Raw genomic sequence first — 15,365 nt, forward strand, 5'->3', positions numbered from 1 at the left:
CAAAGATGAAAATGGAAACAGAAAGATCAATGACTGACTAAAAATCGGCTAAAACACAGTCGCAGCAGTAATCAGGAGGTACAGAAGGAGCCGTAGTGCCACTAACCAGAGCTGCAGAGGCCGTCCTAAAATGACACCTCAGGCAGTGGACAGCTGCCTGACTGACTGAGCTCTAAAAACGACTGGTGAGTGCTCCAGACTTGACGTGGGGCTCATCAGTAGAAATCAGAGTTTCTGTGGCAACTCAGACACCGTGAAGGACGCTGCATTATGTCAGCCTCTATGAAAGACGCCTAATAGAAAAGCTCCTGCTTCTCTTTAGCACAAAACTGCAAGTTGAACCTTTTATGAAGAGCATTAATGGAAGCCTGAACACGTTCTTTGGCCAGATGACACCAAGATAAATTGCCTCGGCTCTATGTGCACTCATGCAGCTACGAGGCTGAATGAGTTCAGAAGGTGTCTCCAGCAGAGAGCCGCTGAAAATAAATAGTCCAGGAAGAAAGACGGAACACAGAGAACAGAAACCTGGTATCCTCCATGAAAAGGAGAATTGATTCTGTCATTGAAAATAAGGATGGGTTATGAAGCACTGCAAAAAAATACAGGATTTGAATCTGAGCTATGAAAGGTGGGATGATTTCCTCCAGTGAGGCCTCTATTTTTAATATGATAAATCTAAGCTGCTGGTTTTTATTTTGACATAAAAGCTGCTGCCCTGCTGTTCAACTTGTATTAAGTAAAGCAATTATTCTATCATGATAAAATTTTGAATATTTTGACATTTACAGTGCTTTTAAAAAATATTCACCTTCCTTGGAAGATTTTCAACGCTGTTGTTTTTCAATAATGAATCATGGCAACGTTAACGTGACTTTTCTTGGGAATTTATTGAAAAAAGTCTCTTTCATGTCAAAGTGAAAACAGATTTCTACAAAAAAATGTCCATTAGGTTGAATGTATAAAATGTAAAATAAGTGATTGCACAAGAATCTAGTACTTATTTGGGGACTTTGTAGAAATCTTCTTTTCACTTCTTTTTTGGACATTCTTGTCCAAAATGCCAAATTAAATTGGACATAATTCAATGTTGTTGCAAGGTGGCTCGGTCGTTAGCACTGTTGCCTCACAGCAAGAAGGTCTCCGGTTCACGTCCCGGTGAGGACACCCAGGATCTTTCTGCATGGAGTTTGCATGTTCTCCCCGTGCAGCGTGGGTTCTCTCCGGGTTCTCCGGCTTCCTCCCACACAGTCCAAAAACATGTTGAGGTTAATTGGTGATTCTAAATTGTCCGTAGGTGTGAATGTGAGTGTGCTTGGTTGTCTGTCTCTAAGTGTAGCCCTGTGATAGACTGGTGACCTGTCCAGGGTGTCCCCTGCCTTCACCCTGAGTCAGCTGGGATAGACTCCAGCCCCCCATGACCCTAGTGAGGATTAAGCGGTGTGTAGAAAATGGATGGATGGATGGATGATTCAATGTTGAAAGGTCTGTTCTATACTGTATTTGGTCACAAACCAAAGTAATGAACAAAATGAAACATAGATCTGTGTAACCATCGATTTCCCTTTCAGCTGATACTGTCGTTGGCTTGTTGAGTGTAAACGATCACTAAAGTCATCTAGATACACCGTGAGATATCAAATAGTTGTCAGCTTGTAGCAACAAGATCGCCCAACCCATCAATTATCAGTGTTTCATTAAATCATTATTGGTCTTGTTGTGAGGTGACATGCACAGAGTATTAAGTTCTCATCTGTTACTGAAGTAGAAGTTCATCGTTTCAGACACTCCCAATGTTGCTATAAACTCTTATTATGTTTCCCAGAACAACAACTTTATTGCATCGTGTTGGAGCTGAATCTCAATCTACCAGAAATTAAACTATGTGTGAGACAGCTCCTGCGTTTAATGAAGCAATAGGAGAAGATATCTAGGTCTCACTCAGTGTATTTATTTATCAGATAGTTGAATAAGCATACAGAGCTCTGGATCAAACTTCTCACCCTAGCACCAACAAAGTTAATGTCAGGGCACGAAGTCTGACTGCCTGCCTCTCCCTGATCCAGTGTACTTATACTATTACATGAGAATGTGCACAGAATGTGTTGCAGCCAGCTGACTGGCTCCTCCATGTCCTTGAGCCTTCTTCCACCATCTCATAGGTGCAGAGACTTGTCACTCTCAGTTTCTCCCTCCTGCTTGTGACAGAGAAATACACAAACCACCAAATCCTGTCTCCACTTACACTTTCTCACGCTGCAATTGTTTATCAATTGTGTTGATTATGCCTTAAGATAATAATGTGAGATTAAGATAATAAGAAAAGTGAGGAGAGTAACACCAAATTATCAAAATATGAAATAAGGTGAGATTAATATAATAAGAGATTATCAAAACATTAACATAAAATATATGATCCTAACAATCGCTGATGATGAATGTTGGCTAACTGGCAGATTTATTTACTGAAAGGCAACTAAACACAACAAACTCTGCTGTACTTTCAAATGCTGCTTTAAAAACACACATTCTGGATTTAGTTTTTCAATATCTGAGTGAAATTCTCTCCACGGTGTTGAGGTTGATGCAGACGTTCCGTAACCAGACGCATCGACCCTTTTCTGTTTGTTTTGTTTCCGTGTTTAAGGTGAGCTGATCCGTTACTATCATTCTTTTTGTGTTCAGTGTAAATTAGTCGGTTTCTTCATTACTTCCTCCCCGTTACCTCAGATGGTAGATAATCCTAAATGTAACCGGTATGACAAGGAAAACCAAAACACTGTGAAGAATGCTGTGCATCAAGTCCGCTGCTCGCTGCTCGCCAAAAGCACTGACGAAGGCAATTCTTAAAAAGTCTGAGCAAATGATCCCTAATTAGATCATTGCTTTTGAAGGGAGGGGCCTGAGGGTGTTGCCTGTTCTTTCAGGTTGTCAGGTGACTTTTAACAACACAGCAGATTCCTCCTGACACCTGACATCCTGGTTTGATCTCTTTTATATTGAACCTTAATGAAGCGCTTCTCTTACATAACACACATTTAACGACACACGCCCGCACACTGAGCCAACGAGCAGAGGTTGGTGTTCCAAACTGAAGGCCAAATTTAGCTTTAATCTACAAACTGTGGCTGCAAATTTGATTATCTGCAGCTTCAGACTCATTTCAACATCAACAACTTGCTGCTCAAGCTTCAGTCAAAGATATGGATTAAGTGTTAGTTGTAGTTTTTGCAGATCGTGTTATTCCTTTAAAGCTTGTGCTTTAAGTGTGAGAAGATTCAGTGATGACAAACTAAGTCGGATGTGAGTGATGGAGTTCCCCGTGTGTCACACTTTGTGTTATTTTAAAGGATTAGTGGCCTTTTGTTTCTCCGTGTACTGAGATAAACCAACATGCTCGCTGCCCTCTAAGACTGTTTGTAGGTACAGCAGAGCCCTGAGCTAAGTTCACATTGACAGCGCAAACTAGCTGATGTTTATACAGCCGAAGCCCAGAGGTTTTGCAGATATTTTGTCATAAGTAACTGTAGGGTTCATCTTCTGGGCACCACGAATGTCTGTGCAGTGTTTTATAGCAATCCTTCAGATACTTTTAGCAATTCAGAATGATGGACTGACCAACAGAGACGCTGCTGTCCTGAGCTGCACCGCTAGTGGACTAAAAAATACATTAAGACAACAAAGTCAGGCGAAAAAAAAAGAAAAAAAGGCACAATATTCTCTGAACATGGATCAGCCACAACATTAAAACCACTAACAGGTCACGTAATGACATTGACCATCTTCAGTTCACCTCAGACAGCTTCATACGGAAGCCGAGAGCGGTCGTTTTCCGCTACTGTTCTTTCTTCGCCGTTTTCTCGAGATAACGAGTTAATTTTCTCGTTATCTCGGGATAACAAGAATCGTTTTCTCGTGAAAACGAGATAATTTATCTCGAGAAAACCAACTTCGTTTTCTCGAGATAACAAGATAATTGGTGTTTGTGTTTGCCCGCTCGTGCCCAGTCCAGGATGGAATCCCAGGTGTGTGGGAGGTCCCACACACCTGGAAGTCCGACAACTTCTGATGAAGGCTGAAGTGACAGCCGAACCTGTCAACGGGATAATTATCTCGTTATCTCAAGAAAATGTAGTTTAAAAAAATGTGCGGCCATGACCGCTCTCGGCTTCTGTAGCTTTATTAATCCCAACTTGGGCGATTTATTTGAGGCAGCTTGTTGCAGGTCACACAAAACACTCATAAAGTTATGTGTACATGTCCACATGTATTGTTTCTCCCGGTATTCCCACCCTTGAATAAGATAAACACGCTGCTGGGTTGTCCGTACATTTACTGCTGTTAAAAATAATGAGAATGAAATTGCATCAGTCTAATAGAGCTGACTCAGCATGGGTGGAGACACCTTAATCCTCTCCCCCCAAAGGAAGACGCACAATGCAACAGGTTCTTTGTAAATAGATTGTAAGTTTAAACCTTGTGGTAAGAAGCCTTGAGGTCATCTTTCCAACGACAAAACCATTTTAGGGGTATCTCCTCTGGTTGACCTCAGATCTTGACCTTGTTGCCCCTGAGGTTACTCTTGTATAATTAGGATATTAAAAAAAAGTGACTTAACCTAAGAGCTCCTGAGGTTCAGTGTTGCATTGCTGCCGAGAAAGTATTTTAAAGGCTAATAGCAGAAGGAATAAATGATTTGGAGCACACGCAGGTAAAGTAAATGGCAGATGGCCGCAGAAAGAATTCATCCTCTAAGAACAGGACAAGGAGAAGCTAAAGTTCTTGGATTCTGGCTTCATTGCTTCACTCCACTGGTCTTAGACCAAATTTTATCAATGCTCCATCTTGTTCAATGTCCTGCTAGGAAACCACTGTAGCACCCCATCATGGCAGCAGCTTCTGCCAATAAGCCTTAATGTGCTGCTCAGGAACCACTGGAGGAACACGACCAAGAGCCCAAGGTGTTGACCCAACCTCCAAACCCATTAGATCCCATTTTGATCTGTTATCTGTTGAATGTTCTGGGAATAAGCTGATCCAACGAGACGTCAACCCCTAAAACCTGCTGCCAATGTTTCAGTGCCAAAAACACCACTAGACTCAAGTCCATGTCCACAACGTTAGTCAAGTGGTTTTAATGTTTTGGCTGACTAATGTAGACACACAAGTGAACTTCAGAACCTTGTGGATTCATAAAACAGCCTCAAATCCCCTTCATAACATCTTCATTTAGAGATTTCATACGTCCGAAACAGCTTTACCTCAAGGAAACCAGAGTCCTTATCGCTCATATGGATGAAACGTAGCACACCGGACCAGATCACCACGTCCCTGTCAGGCTGTTGGAGGCGATCGTGACTCTTTTTTGGTGAGAGTTCAAACTGTCTTTCAGAGCTCGTCACACTTGACAGTTGTCCTGGCTGCCTGACAGATTTTCATTTCTGCAGTGAAGTTATTTCCTCGTGACAGTTGAATGCATGACAGGAGGCTTCAGGAACTCTGCAGGTTAAACAGGGTTAACCAACCACTTCAATGGCTGACTGGCAAGGACTCTGGATACACCTAAAGACATCCAACAAGCCATAAATCAGCACTCTGTGATAAAGTCTCGCTCATATTGGTGATATTAGATGCTTCCGAGGAAATTTATCGTCTAAAATTCAGGCCAGTGCAGTAGTTTGGTTGCTTGGCGACTCGTCACCTCTTTATGTTGTTTACGTCTTCACTGTGCATCCACATCACACACTTAAATACACCTTCACTGTTTTCTGTACGGGTTGTTGAATTTCTGCCCTCCTGCCTGATCTCAGACCAGCTAATCGGACACAAACCGAACACCGCAGCAGCTTCCAGCCTCTAATTGTGTTTGGTGAGCTGCAAGACTCAAAGCTCAGCGAACATCAGTCAGTCGCTATCAGCAGACGGCAGATAGACTCGTTAGAATGTCTCATGAGGGTTAATGGTGGCCTCAGCTGCATCTGTGCAGTGGTGTGAGGAACTTGTTGTTTTTCTTTGTTTTAGCATGTATGTTGTAAAAATATATATAACTATGCTATATTTTCTTGAACAATTTACAGTTAGTTTACAGATTGGCCCTGATTTGTTGAATTGCAGAGAGTAACTATTTAACAAATTATACAAAGAGAGGCCTAAAGGGTAAGTAACGTCGACATCCAAGATCTGTATTTTTATAAATAATCGTTTGTAATCACATGTTTATTCTGTATTGAAATTAGGAGGAAAAAGTGCTATTATTTCAGAGGAAAAAAAATAAGTATATTAAAGATTGACAAATAGTTTTTAAAAACTAAAACAAACAAACAAAAAAGGCGCCAATTTATAGATTTCCCCAGTTTTGTTAAGTTACAGATTTGAACTTTTAAGTAAAATTACACACTTATTTTCAGTGGTAATTCATTCTTTTACAGTGTTTGACCATAAAATGAGATTCTTTTCACTATATTTAAATATTGGTAGAATATTGTCATTTTGTCAATGTTTTCTGTAATTTGAAAGAAAAAATATATATTAAGGATTTTTTTAAAAAGATAAATCCTTCATTGTTATTTCAGTTTTTCTGTTTTTCTAAATCCCAGATAATATCTAGTAAAACAAAAAAAAAAAACAAAAGAAAAGGAAATTATTAACATGCAAAAACACACTTGCTGTAAATCCTTTATATAGACCACAAAAAATATGTATATATTTTTAAAAGCAGAAATTCAGTCTTTTATCATGTTTGACCATAAAATTACACTATTTTAACTATATTTAAATCAGCAGAACATATAGTTATTCTACCAATATTTTCTGATATATTAAGGACTGAAAAATGATAAATAAATTACTGTTATTTTACTTTAACTGTTTTACAAAATCACAGATAATATTCAATAAGATAACATGAAATAGTACTTATTTACATGTTGACTGTACAAACAAACAAACAAACAATAAACAAATTAAAACAGACTTAAACAGCACACAATGTCCACATGAAGAATCTGTAGTTTTACACGTGGTAATTTATCCTTTTACAATGTTTAACCATAAAATTACACATAATAGTAAACCTATATTTAAATAAGCAAAACAATAGTAATGATAATTGTATACCAGAGTTTTTTTTTTTTTTTTAGCTTAATTGTTAATTTACAGGTTTGTTTGTTTTTTTTACAAGTATTTGTTGTTATTTATTTATTCAAATTATTATTTTTTTTAATGTTACAGTATTCCACCATTTTTATTGTATTTTTGCAGCTAGATTACTTTTCTTAGGACAGAATAGGCTGATTTAGATCCAGTATTTTACGTCTGTGTTTCCGTAAAGCGCTCCAGTTTCGTTTTCCACAGACGATAAACAAGAACGTTTCAATCGGATTGTTAAGATTCTGATTTTATCTGATGATGAAAACATCAGTGAGGATGTAATGGAAACACGAATGACCACACCTTCCACTGCAGGAAGCCTTTGACATGTAAATGTCAGGTAGAACACGTGTTCTCGTGTCGTCAGCAGGTTTTAGTTAAATAGCACAAACAGGTTCAGACAAGTCAAACTCCGGCTGCATCGTCTTCACACTTCACAGCACCTGAAGGCACCACCAAGTAAGTCTGAGGGTTTTTTGTATTTAAAAAAAAAAAAAGAAGAAAGATAATTAGATACAGTTCTGATCACCAGAAATTCAGAAAATCCATCAGGAAGCTTTAAAATTTCTGTCAAGGAGCGTTTATACACGGTTTAAAAACTGAATCAGGTTTGATGTTATACTGCAAACATCAGGCTGAAAGTAAAACATTTGGATATTTGTGCCAAAAAATTCTGATAAAATATAGTTAAAATGCTTTTTAACAATCTGCTGGAATTAATAATGCTTCAGTTGCGGATTAAACAAAAGTAAAATATACAAAAGAGGAAAGAAAACAAAATAAAAAAGAAGATATATGGAAACGTTAAATTCAATTAAGCACAAAAATCTGACATTACAAGTGTATAATAAATGCAAAGAAACACATTTAGTATGATAAATAAATGAGAAATAATGAGAAAAAGTTGTGCGTTAACAGTGCAATTAGAGTCAGTTTAAAATGTGCATTTAAACTACTTAACATATATATATATATATATATATTACAAACACATAAGGACATTTTTCCTCATTTTCAAGTTAAGAAAGAAAAAATTTAGACAGATTTCTGAAGGTTCAGTTTCAGTAAATAATAAATGAAACCTGTACAATACAACAATGCTCATTTCTACTCCCGAGTCACCATTTCCAAACTGATTTGTCCTCCTAATGTCTTTTGTTCGTAGTTATTTACTAGCGGTTGTGACGTTCCATCTGCTGAAGTGTTTCAAGCCCTGCAGGTTTTTTTTTTTGTCAAGCTAAACATAAAACCAGCTGGGCTGCTCAGCTGGTTGGAATGGCAAAATAACAGGCTGTAACTGAAATGACTCTGCGTATACTCTGAACTGTATTCACCATCTGCTAAACGTGCGTAAAAATATCCAAATATCTAGAACGTCCAGCAGCGGTGTGTTCACTATTATATGCAAATATGTCAACAGCTGACGGACATAAAGGGATGATTAAGAGAAAGAATGAGGAAGTACGTTATTACTATTATTATTATTATTATTATTATTATTATTATTATTATTATTATTATGATTTAATAATTATAACGATGACATCATTGCTATGTGGATTTATTACATAAGAGTGGAGAAGAAGAATTTTAATTACCAGGTTTGTAATTATCAGTCATCAGGTAAGGACAGAAAGAACAAAAGAAAGAAAGTTGCACGTTATGTTCCGTGTTAACAAAGCAGGAACGTTGTCAAATCGTTGTCAAACAAAATGTTTTACAGATGTTATCGAGGCCTCATGCTATTTTAAGGGTGCAACATTCTCTGCAGCGTTCTAAAGATCTTTGCAGAACACATAATTGAATTTCCCTTCTGGGATAAATGAAGTATTTTTCATTTCATTATGGAGCGTTCTTCTATGAAACATTCTCCTGATGCTCTACGGCAACAAAGAAGAACGTTCTCAAATCAGTCCTGACAAAATGTTCTCCAGATGTTCCTGTAATGTGATTCATTAACAAAGGTGGAACATTCCACCTGCAATGTTTGTCTTTCTGGGATGATTTTAAGGGAACACATCGTAGAATGTTCCTCTACAAAACGTTCTCACAAAGTTCCATGATAATGAAGGAAGAACGTTCTCTAACTAGCATTCAAAAAATGGATTCCAGATGTTATTGAGGCCTCAGAGGATTTTTTAGAAAATGTTCCTGGAATGTGATGTAGGAACAAAGATGGAACATGTTGCCTGCAGTGTTCTGAGGGAACCTATTATAGAATGTTTTTCTGCACAGCATTCTCTCTATGATAACAAAGGAACATTATTATCAAACTAATACTGAAAAAAATGTTCTTAGGATGTTCCTGGAGACCCAGATGGCAGAACGTTCTTTATGACATGTTCCTACATTCTACCTGAAATGTTCTAAAGATGTTTTGAGGAACACAGTATAGAATGTTCACAATGTTCTATGATAACAAAGGAAAAATGTTCTAAATATGTTTTGAAGAACAAAATGTTTTATAGAAGAACATTCTATAAAACATTCTCATAGTGGTCTATGCGAACAAAGGAAGAACGTTCTTCCTTTTCCAGATGTTTTTAAGACTTCAGATGACAGAACCTTCTTTGTTAAGCTTTGTCATCATGTCATAAATGAACACAGGTGGAACGTTCCTTCTGCAGTGTTCTGAGGATGTTTTGGGGATGTTGTTGAGGCAATACCGTGTAGCATCTATGAGACGTTACCAAAGGAACAAATGAAGGATGTTCTCAGTGCAACATTAAGAAAAACGCTTTTTGAAATGTTATCAAGAGCTCAGATGACAGAATGTTTTTATGTTTAAATGTACAAAATGTTCCCACAATGCTCCACAGACAAACATTTTTAGAACGTTTTTATTTGTCCTACCTTTAAGAAGAACATTTGGGGGCTGACAAAAAGTTAAAATCCAAATGAAAACATGAGTACGACCTTGTAGAACTTTTTTAAAAATGTTTTTGGAACAGAAAATGTTCTAAGGTGGTGTAAAACACAGAGAGAACAAACACTAACGGTGTAATCCTCTCTGACTGAAGGTGACCATGGCGTCGGTGTCGCTCAGTTCTCGCCTCAACAAGGCCGTCCGGCAGCAGTACATGAACCTGCCTCAGGGAGGGAAGTGTCAGGTCACCTACATCTGGATCGACGGCACCGGAGAGGGACTCCGCAACAAGACCAGGACTCTGGACACAGAGCCTCAGTCCATAGAAGGTAAATCAGCCCCTTCTTTAATGATTTATAACCTCTGGTGGACTAAAACTGAACATTTTACACAGCTTTGAAGTCTAAGCAAATTTTTCACCATTTAATTCTGTATTCTGAAAGAACTTTTCTGATCAAGAAAAGGTTTGCGAGGTGAAACTCGTTCATTTGACCCTCCGTTCTGCTCTTTTGTGAGCACTCTAAGGTGTTAATGGTGATTTTAGAAGGTTATTTAAGATGCATGCCTCCTAATGGAGCAAATGAGGGTAAATCTGGGGCACTGAATCCAATTAATAAGGGTTGAGTGTGTAGATTACAGCATTTGAAAATCTATTGAAGTAATGTTTGTTGACCAATACAACAACACACGTCACACCTACACTGTACACAACGTTGGTGTAACGTGTCGCCTTTAAAGCTGCAGGACAAATATTTGTTGTTCAGCACACCGGCTCAGTTTGGAGTCACTGTTGGTAAATGTACAAGGCTTGATTGTTTTTAAACGAAGCTGCACTCATCAATATTGTCTGTTTATAATCTGACATTTTGCAAAGTGTGTTCATTCACTTTCTTGCTTGTACAGTAAATATGAAGCTACGTCCACAGGCTATTTAGTTTAGTTTAGCAAGAACAGGGTGAGCAGCAGAAACAGCTAGAATCCTTCTTTCTTTCTTCGATTATAAGTTACGCTCGTGAAGCCACTGAACATATTATGGAAACATACCTAGATCCATATATATCCATATATATATATTTCTTTATATTTTGAGTTGTTAATTGTGTTTTCCTTTACATAAATAGAGACATTTCCACCATAAGATGAAGCAGAAAAGGGACAAATTGGTGCATAAATTTGCCAGAATGCAGAAAATAAAGTGTTTAATGTTAAAGAATTCTTTCTTTCTTGTTTATTTTTCCATTTTTTCTTCTTCTCCTTATTCAGTGAACTTGACAGGATCTCAGTAGGCAGACTACACATGCATTCAAACCCTCTTTGAGTACAAATCATGCTCATACAACCACTGAATCTATGTGACTAGATCCACATTTATCCCTTTATGCTTTGACTTGTCATCTGGTGCCTGAATCTTGTGTTTTCATTTACATAAATAACGACATTTCCACCATAATTTGATGCAGAAAAGGCACAACTTGGTGCATAAATTGGGCAGAATCTATGCCCATAGCAATCTCCAAAACTAGCAGTTTTCATCCAACAAAAAACAGGCAGTTGTTCCATTTTTTTGCAGTTTCCATTGAGGTGTTTCAACCTTTAGTGAAGACGTTTGTACGTTTAGTAAATAAGTCACTTCTTCTGGGCACCAAGTGCAAACTACATATGAAAGTTTGTCACAAATCTGTTGTCTGTTTAGACGACCTGTTTTGCAGAAATCTTATTGGTTATCTGTCTCCTGTCAGATATTCCTGAGTGGAACTTCGACGGCTCGAGCACCTACCAGGCCGAAGGCTCCAACAGCGACATGTACCTCATTCCAGTCTGCATGTTCAGGGATCCGTTCACCCTCGACCCCAACAAACTGGTTCTCTGCGAGGTCCTCAAATACAACCGCTTGCCTGCAGGTATGCTTCTCACTTTTCTGTTCAAGTCTTGTTCTTTGACGTCTGGAGGAACAAGGCTGGATGGTGGATTTTGTCTTTTCTGTTGTAGAAACGAACCATCGAGCAAAGTGCAGCAAGGTGATGGAGCAGGTCAAAGAGGACTGCATCTGGTTCGGTATGGAGCAGGAGTACACGCTTTTAGGAACAGACGGACATCCTTTCAGTTGGCCTCCAAATGGATACCCAGCACCCCAAGGTGAACCACCCGCCACTGTTGTCTCTATTATGTGCAATTTATTAATGTTAAGTACTGAAAAATGGTCCTGATGTTTCATAAGGTATTCTTTATAACGCCTTAAACTATTTGAGCAATGACAAACCACTAATTAAAAGAACCTGTGGGTTGCCAGGTTCTGAGAAATCCTTTGGCTGCACACCATTTGCAGTTCAAACAGATATATTTATTAGTACTGTATTTACTCAATTCAACTAATTACTGATGTAAAACGATCATTAGATAACAGATCACCAACACTTTCTTCATTTTAGACCCCATTAGCCATTTCTTTAAAAAAAAGTCACTGGGTTCAAATTGATGGGCTAAGAACCCATGATGTGCAGAAATAAGATAAGTTAAGTTAAGTTAAGTTAAGCTAAGCTAAGCTAAGCTAAGTCAAGTCAAGTCAAGTCAAGTCAAGTCAAGTCAAGTCAAGTCAAGTCAAGTCGAGTCGAGTCGAGTCGAGTCGAGTCGAGTTGAGATGAGATGAGATACAAAAGAAACATAGTAAGGAACAAAACCAGAATGTTCAATAGGGATATAATAAAGACTATGTACACCTTTTGCATGTACAGCTATGACGATGGATATACAAATACATATCTATGGATATGTTTGTAATTTCTATAATTACCCGACAAGACAGCTTCATATCACAAGTAGCCAAGTAGATATAAAGTTTGGGAATTAACCTATGAATTCTACAGCTATCAGTGTTTTTACAAACTGGCAACCCAAATCTTTAGCTCTCTCCCGACCTCTTTATACATCATTATTATTATTATTATTATAAAGTGCAACAGAAATGAATACGTGGATTTGTCAAGTTATTCGAAACACAATCTACTGTATGTTTTGCACAGTTTTTGCTTGTCCTTTGTCTCACCAGTCTTTCCTTTCTTCCCCCACTTTCAGGCCCTTACTACTGTGGTGTGGGAGCAGACAAAGCCTATGGACGGGACATTGTGGAGTGTCACTACAAGGCCTGCCTCTACGCCGGGGTGAAAATCTACGGCACCAACGCTGAAGTCATGCCGTCTCAGGTAAGTGTCATCTAGTGTCATGGAAAGAAACAGCACTCATAGTGGCTGAATTATGCATTCAAAGTTCAACATGTTCCTGCTTTCTGTTGACTTCAGTGGGAGTTCCAGGTGGGTCCCTGCGAAGGCATCGAGATGGGCGACCACCTGTGGGTCGCTCGCTTCCTGCTGCATCGTGTGTGTGAAGATTTTGGGGTTGTGGCCACGATGGACCCCAAACCGATGATGGGCAACTGGAACGGAGCCGGATGCCACACGAACGTCAGCACCAAGCAGATGAGGGAGGAAGGAGGACTGAAGTGAGTAAAGCTTCACAGCAAAAACTTTTTATGGAAAAGTATTTAAATATCCACTGACGTGTCAGTAGCCCGTCTCGTCATCACTGTCGTCCAAAGTTTGCTCCAAATTAATGCTCAAAGAACATTTCTGCAGCTCTGTTTTCCAAGAAACATCTAATCAAAAAAAAATCATGAAGCGATCTAGAAGAATTAAAAGAAATTTTTTCTCTCTGCAACATTTTTTTTAATTAAAGGATCTTTTTTTCTTTTACCACTAAGTTTTCAAAATGATTTTTTAAACAACATTTTGTAATTCATTCTTTTTTTAACATTTGACTGTTAAATGACACTTCTTTTTTTTTTTTTAGTGTATTTAAATCTACACAAAGTATCCTGGTTTTACCAATATTTGCTGTTATTTTTACCATTTTTTGTTTGTTTGTTTTTAGCCATTACAGTATTCCACTATTTTTTATTTACATTTTCTGGCAACTTTGCTGCCAGATTTTTTAAATTTCTTTTTTACAGAATTATTTTTACAGTGCAGTTTGTGTATTGATGACAGTCTCGATAACATTCACATCAGATTCAGACTTTCAGGGTTTCATTTGTAGAAAAAAAACCCTGAACCAATCCTTTGAACTTGTAAACAAACAACCTGTAAACAACAGTGTAGAGCTACATGTTGGTCATTTTAAGGCAGGAGGGGATTATTTTCATGGGGAAAAAATCTGAAATATGGATCTTAGCTACCTACAGATGAGTTTTTTAAGTGTTAAATCGATGATCGAAGTGGAGTTTTAACAATTATTTACATGAATGTTTTTTGTAGCAATAAATCAACAGATAATTATCGCAAGTGCTGCAGCTTTATAGAAACTTTGAGACCATTGATTTGTTTTTCCAGTTTTCACTTTTGCTGTTTTGGTTCACTCTCACTGCCCAGCACTACCTCTCCAGCACCAAACGACAGACAAAACTGAACTAAATGTTCTTCTGCTGCCCTAAAATTGAAAGCTTTAAGCAGATTGTACGAGGTTTCAGTGGCAGGATGGTATGAGGACAAGGTCACAGACGTTTGTGAGGAATCTGGAAGGTTTTTAAACATATTTCCAGCATTTTCAAGTAGTCCTCTTCTTATATCAACACAATTTTAGCTACTGAGTGCCTTCCCTCCATAGCCTTATCCAACCTCCCTTTGTTTGGACGACAGGTACATCGAGGAGGCCATCGAGAAACTTGGCAAAAGACACGCCGAGCACATTCGAGTGTACGACCCCCGTGGTGGCGAGGACAACATGAGGCGTCTCACAGGTCGCCACGAAACCGCCAACATCAACGACTTCTCTGCCGGAGTGGCCAACCGGGGCGCCAGCGTCCGGATCCCCCGACAGGTGGGCCAGGAGATGAGGGGCTACTTCGAGGACCGGCGGCCTGCAGCCAACTGCGACCCCTACTCAGTGACGGGAGCCATCGCCAGCACCTGCCTGCTGGAGGTGAAAGAGGAGCCTGAGGCCTAAAATAGCTGCTCGTAGCCACACAAACCTGTCTGTGAGTTTACCTAAGCCGGGAGAAGAAGCTCCACACAAGGTGAAGAAATGAAGGCTAACGCAGAGTGAATGTCTGCTGCTGCACCGTTTGTTATTTATCTGAGTTTATTCATGTGCACAGGCAGCTGCTGTGTCTAGTAGCTGTTGTTAGAAATAAGAAACTGATAGGATTTTTATTTTTTAACAGCAGATTCGTCAGACCTGGAAGTAGATGTTTGAATGTTACGCTGCATTAAATTATTGATCATTGTTTCTTAGAGCGTGTGTTACATGTGTTAGTTTGGGAGAAGTGAAATAAAGATGCAACAGTGCTGAAGTCTCTGAA

At 38.7% G+C, this 15,365-nt stretch overlaps 1 protein-coding gene across 1 annotated transcript; it reads left to right on the forward strand.

The window, feature by feature from the left end:
• Positions 1–7,560: 7,560 nt before the first annotated feature.
• On the forward strand, positions 7,561–15,365 carry LOC103364605 (glutamine synthetase-like). The gene is made up of 7 exons (XM_008291766.1): positions 7,561–7,608; positions 10,170–10,344; positions 11,755–11,916; positions 12,005–12,151; positions 13,088–13,215; positions 13,312–13,511; positions 14,704–15,365. Exons 2-7 carry the CDS (start codon positions 10,176–10,178, stop codon positions 15,008–15,010), a joined length of 1,113 nt encoding a protein of 370 aa, XP_008289988.1. The 5' UTR covers positions 7,561–7,608; positions 10,170–10,175; the 3' UTR covers positions 15,011–15,365.

The sequence above is a fragment of the Stegastes partitus genome, unplaced genomic scaffold, assembly GCF_000690725.1.
Source record: "Stegastes partitus isolate 25-593 unplaced genomic scaffold, Stegastes_partitus-1.0.2 Scaffold761, whole genome shotgun sequence".
NCBI classification, from domain to species: domain Eukaryota; kingdom Metazoa; phylum Chordata; class Actinopteri; family Pomacentridae; genus Stegastes; species Stegastes partitus.

Bases quoted from the DNA above. Each gene is read 5' to 3' on its own strand.
- LOC103364605 (XM_008291766.1), top strand. From the start codon at position 10,176: ATGGCGTCGGTGTCGCTCAGTTCTCGCCTCAACAAGGCCGTCCGGCAG. The intron at 11,917-12,004 runs GTATGCTTCTCA...TTTCTGTTGTAG, and splicing joins ATACAACCGCTTGCCTGCAG to AAACGAACCATCGAGCAAAG. The intron at 12,152-13,087 runs GTGAACCACCCG...CCCCACTTTCAG, and splicing joins TGGATACCCAGCACCCCAAG to GCCCTTACTACTGTGGTGTG.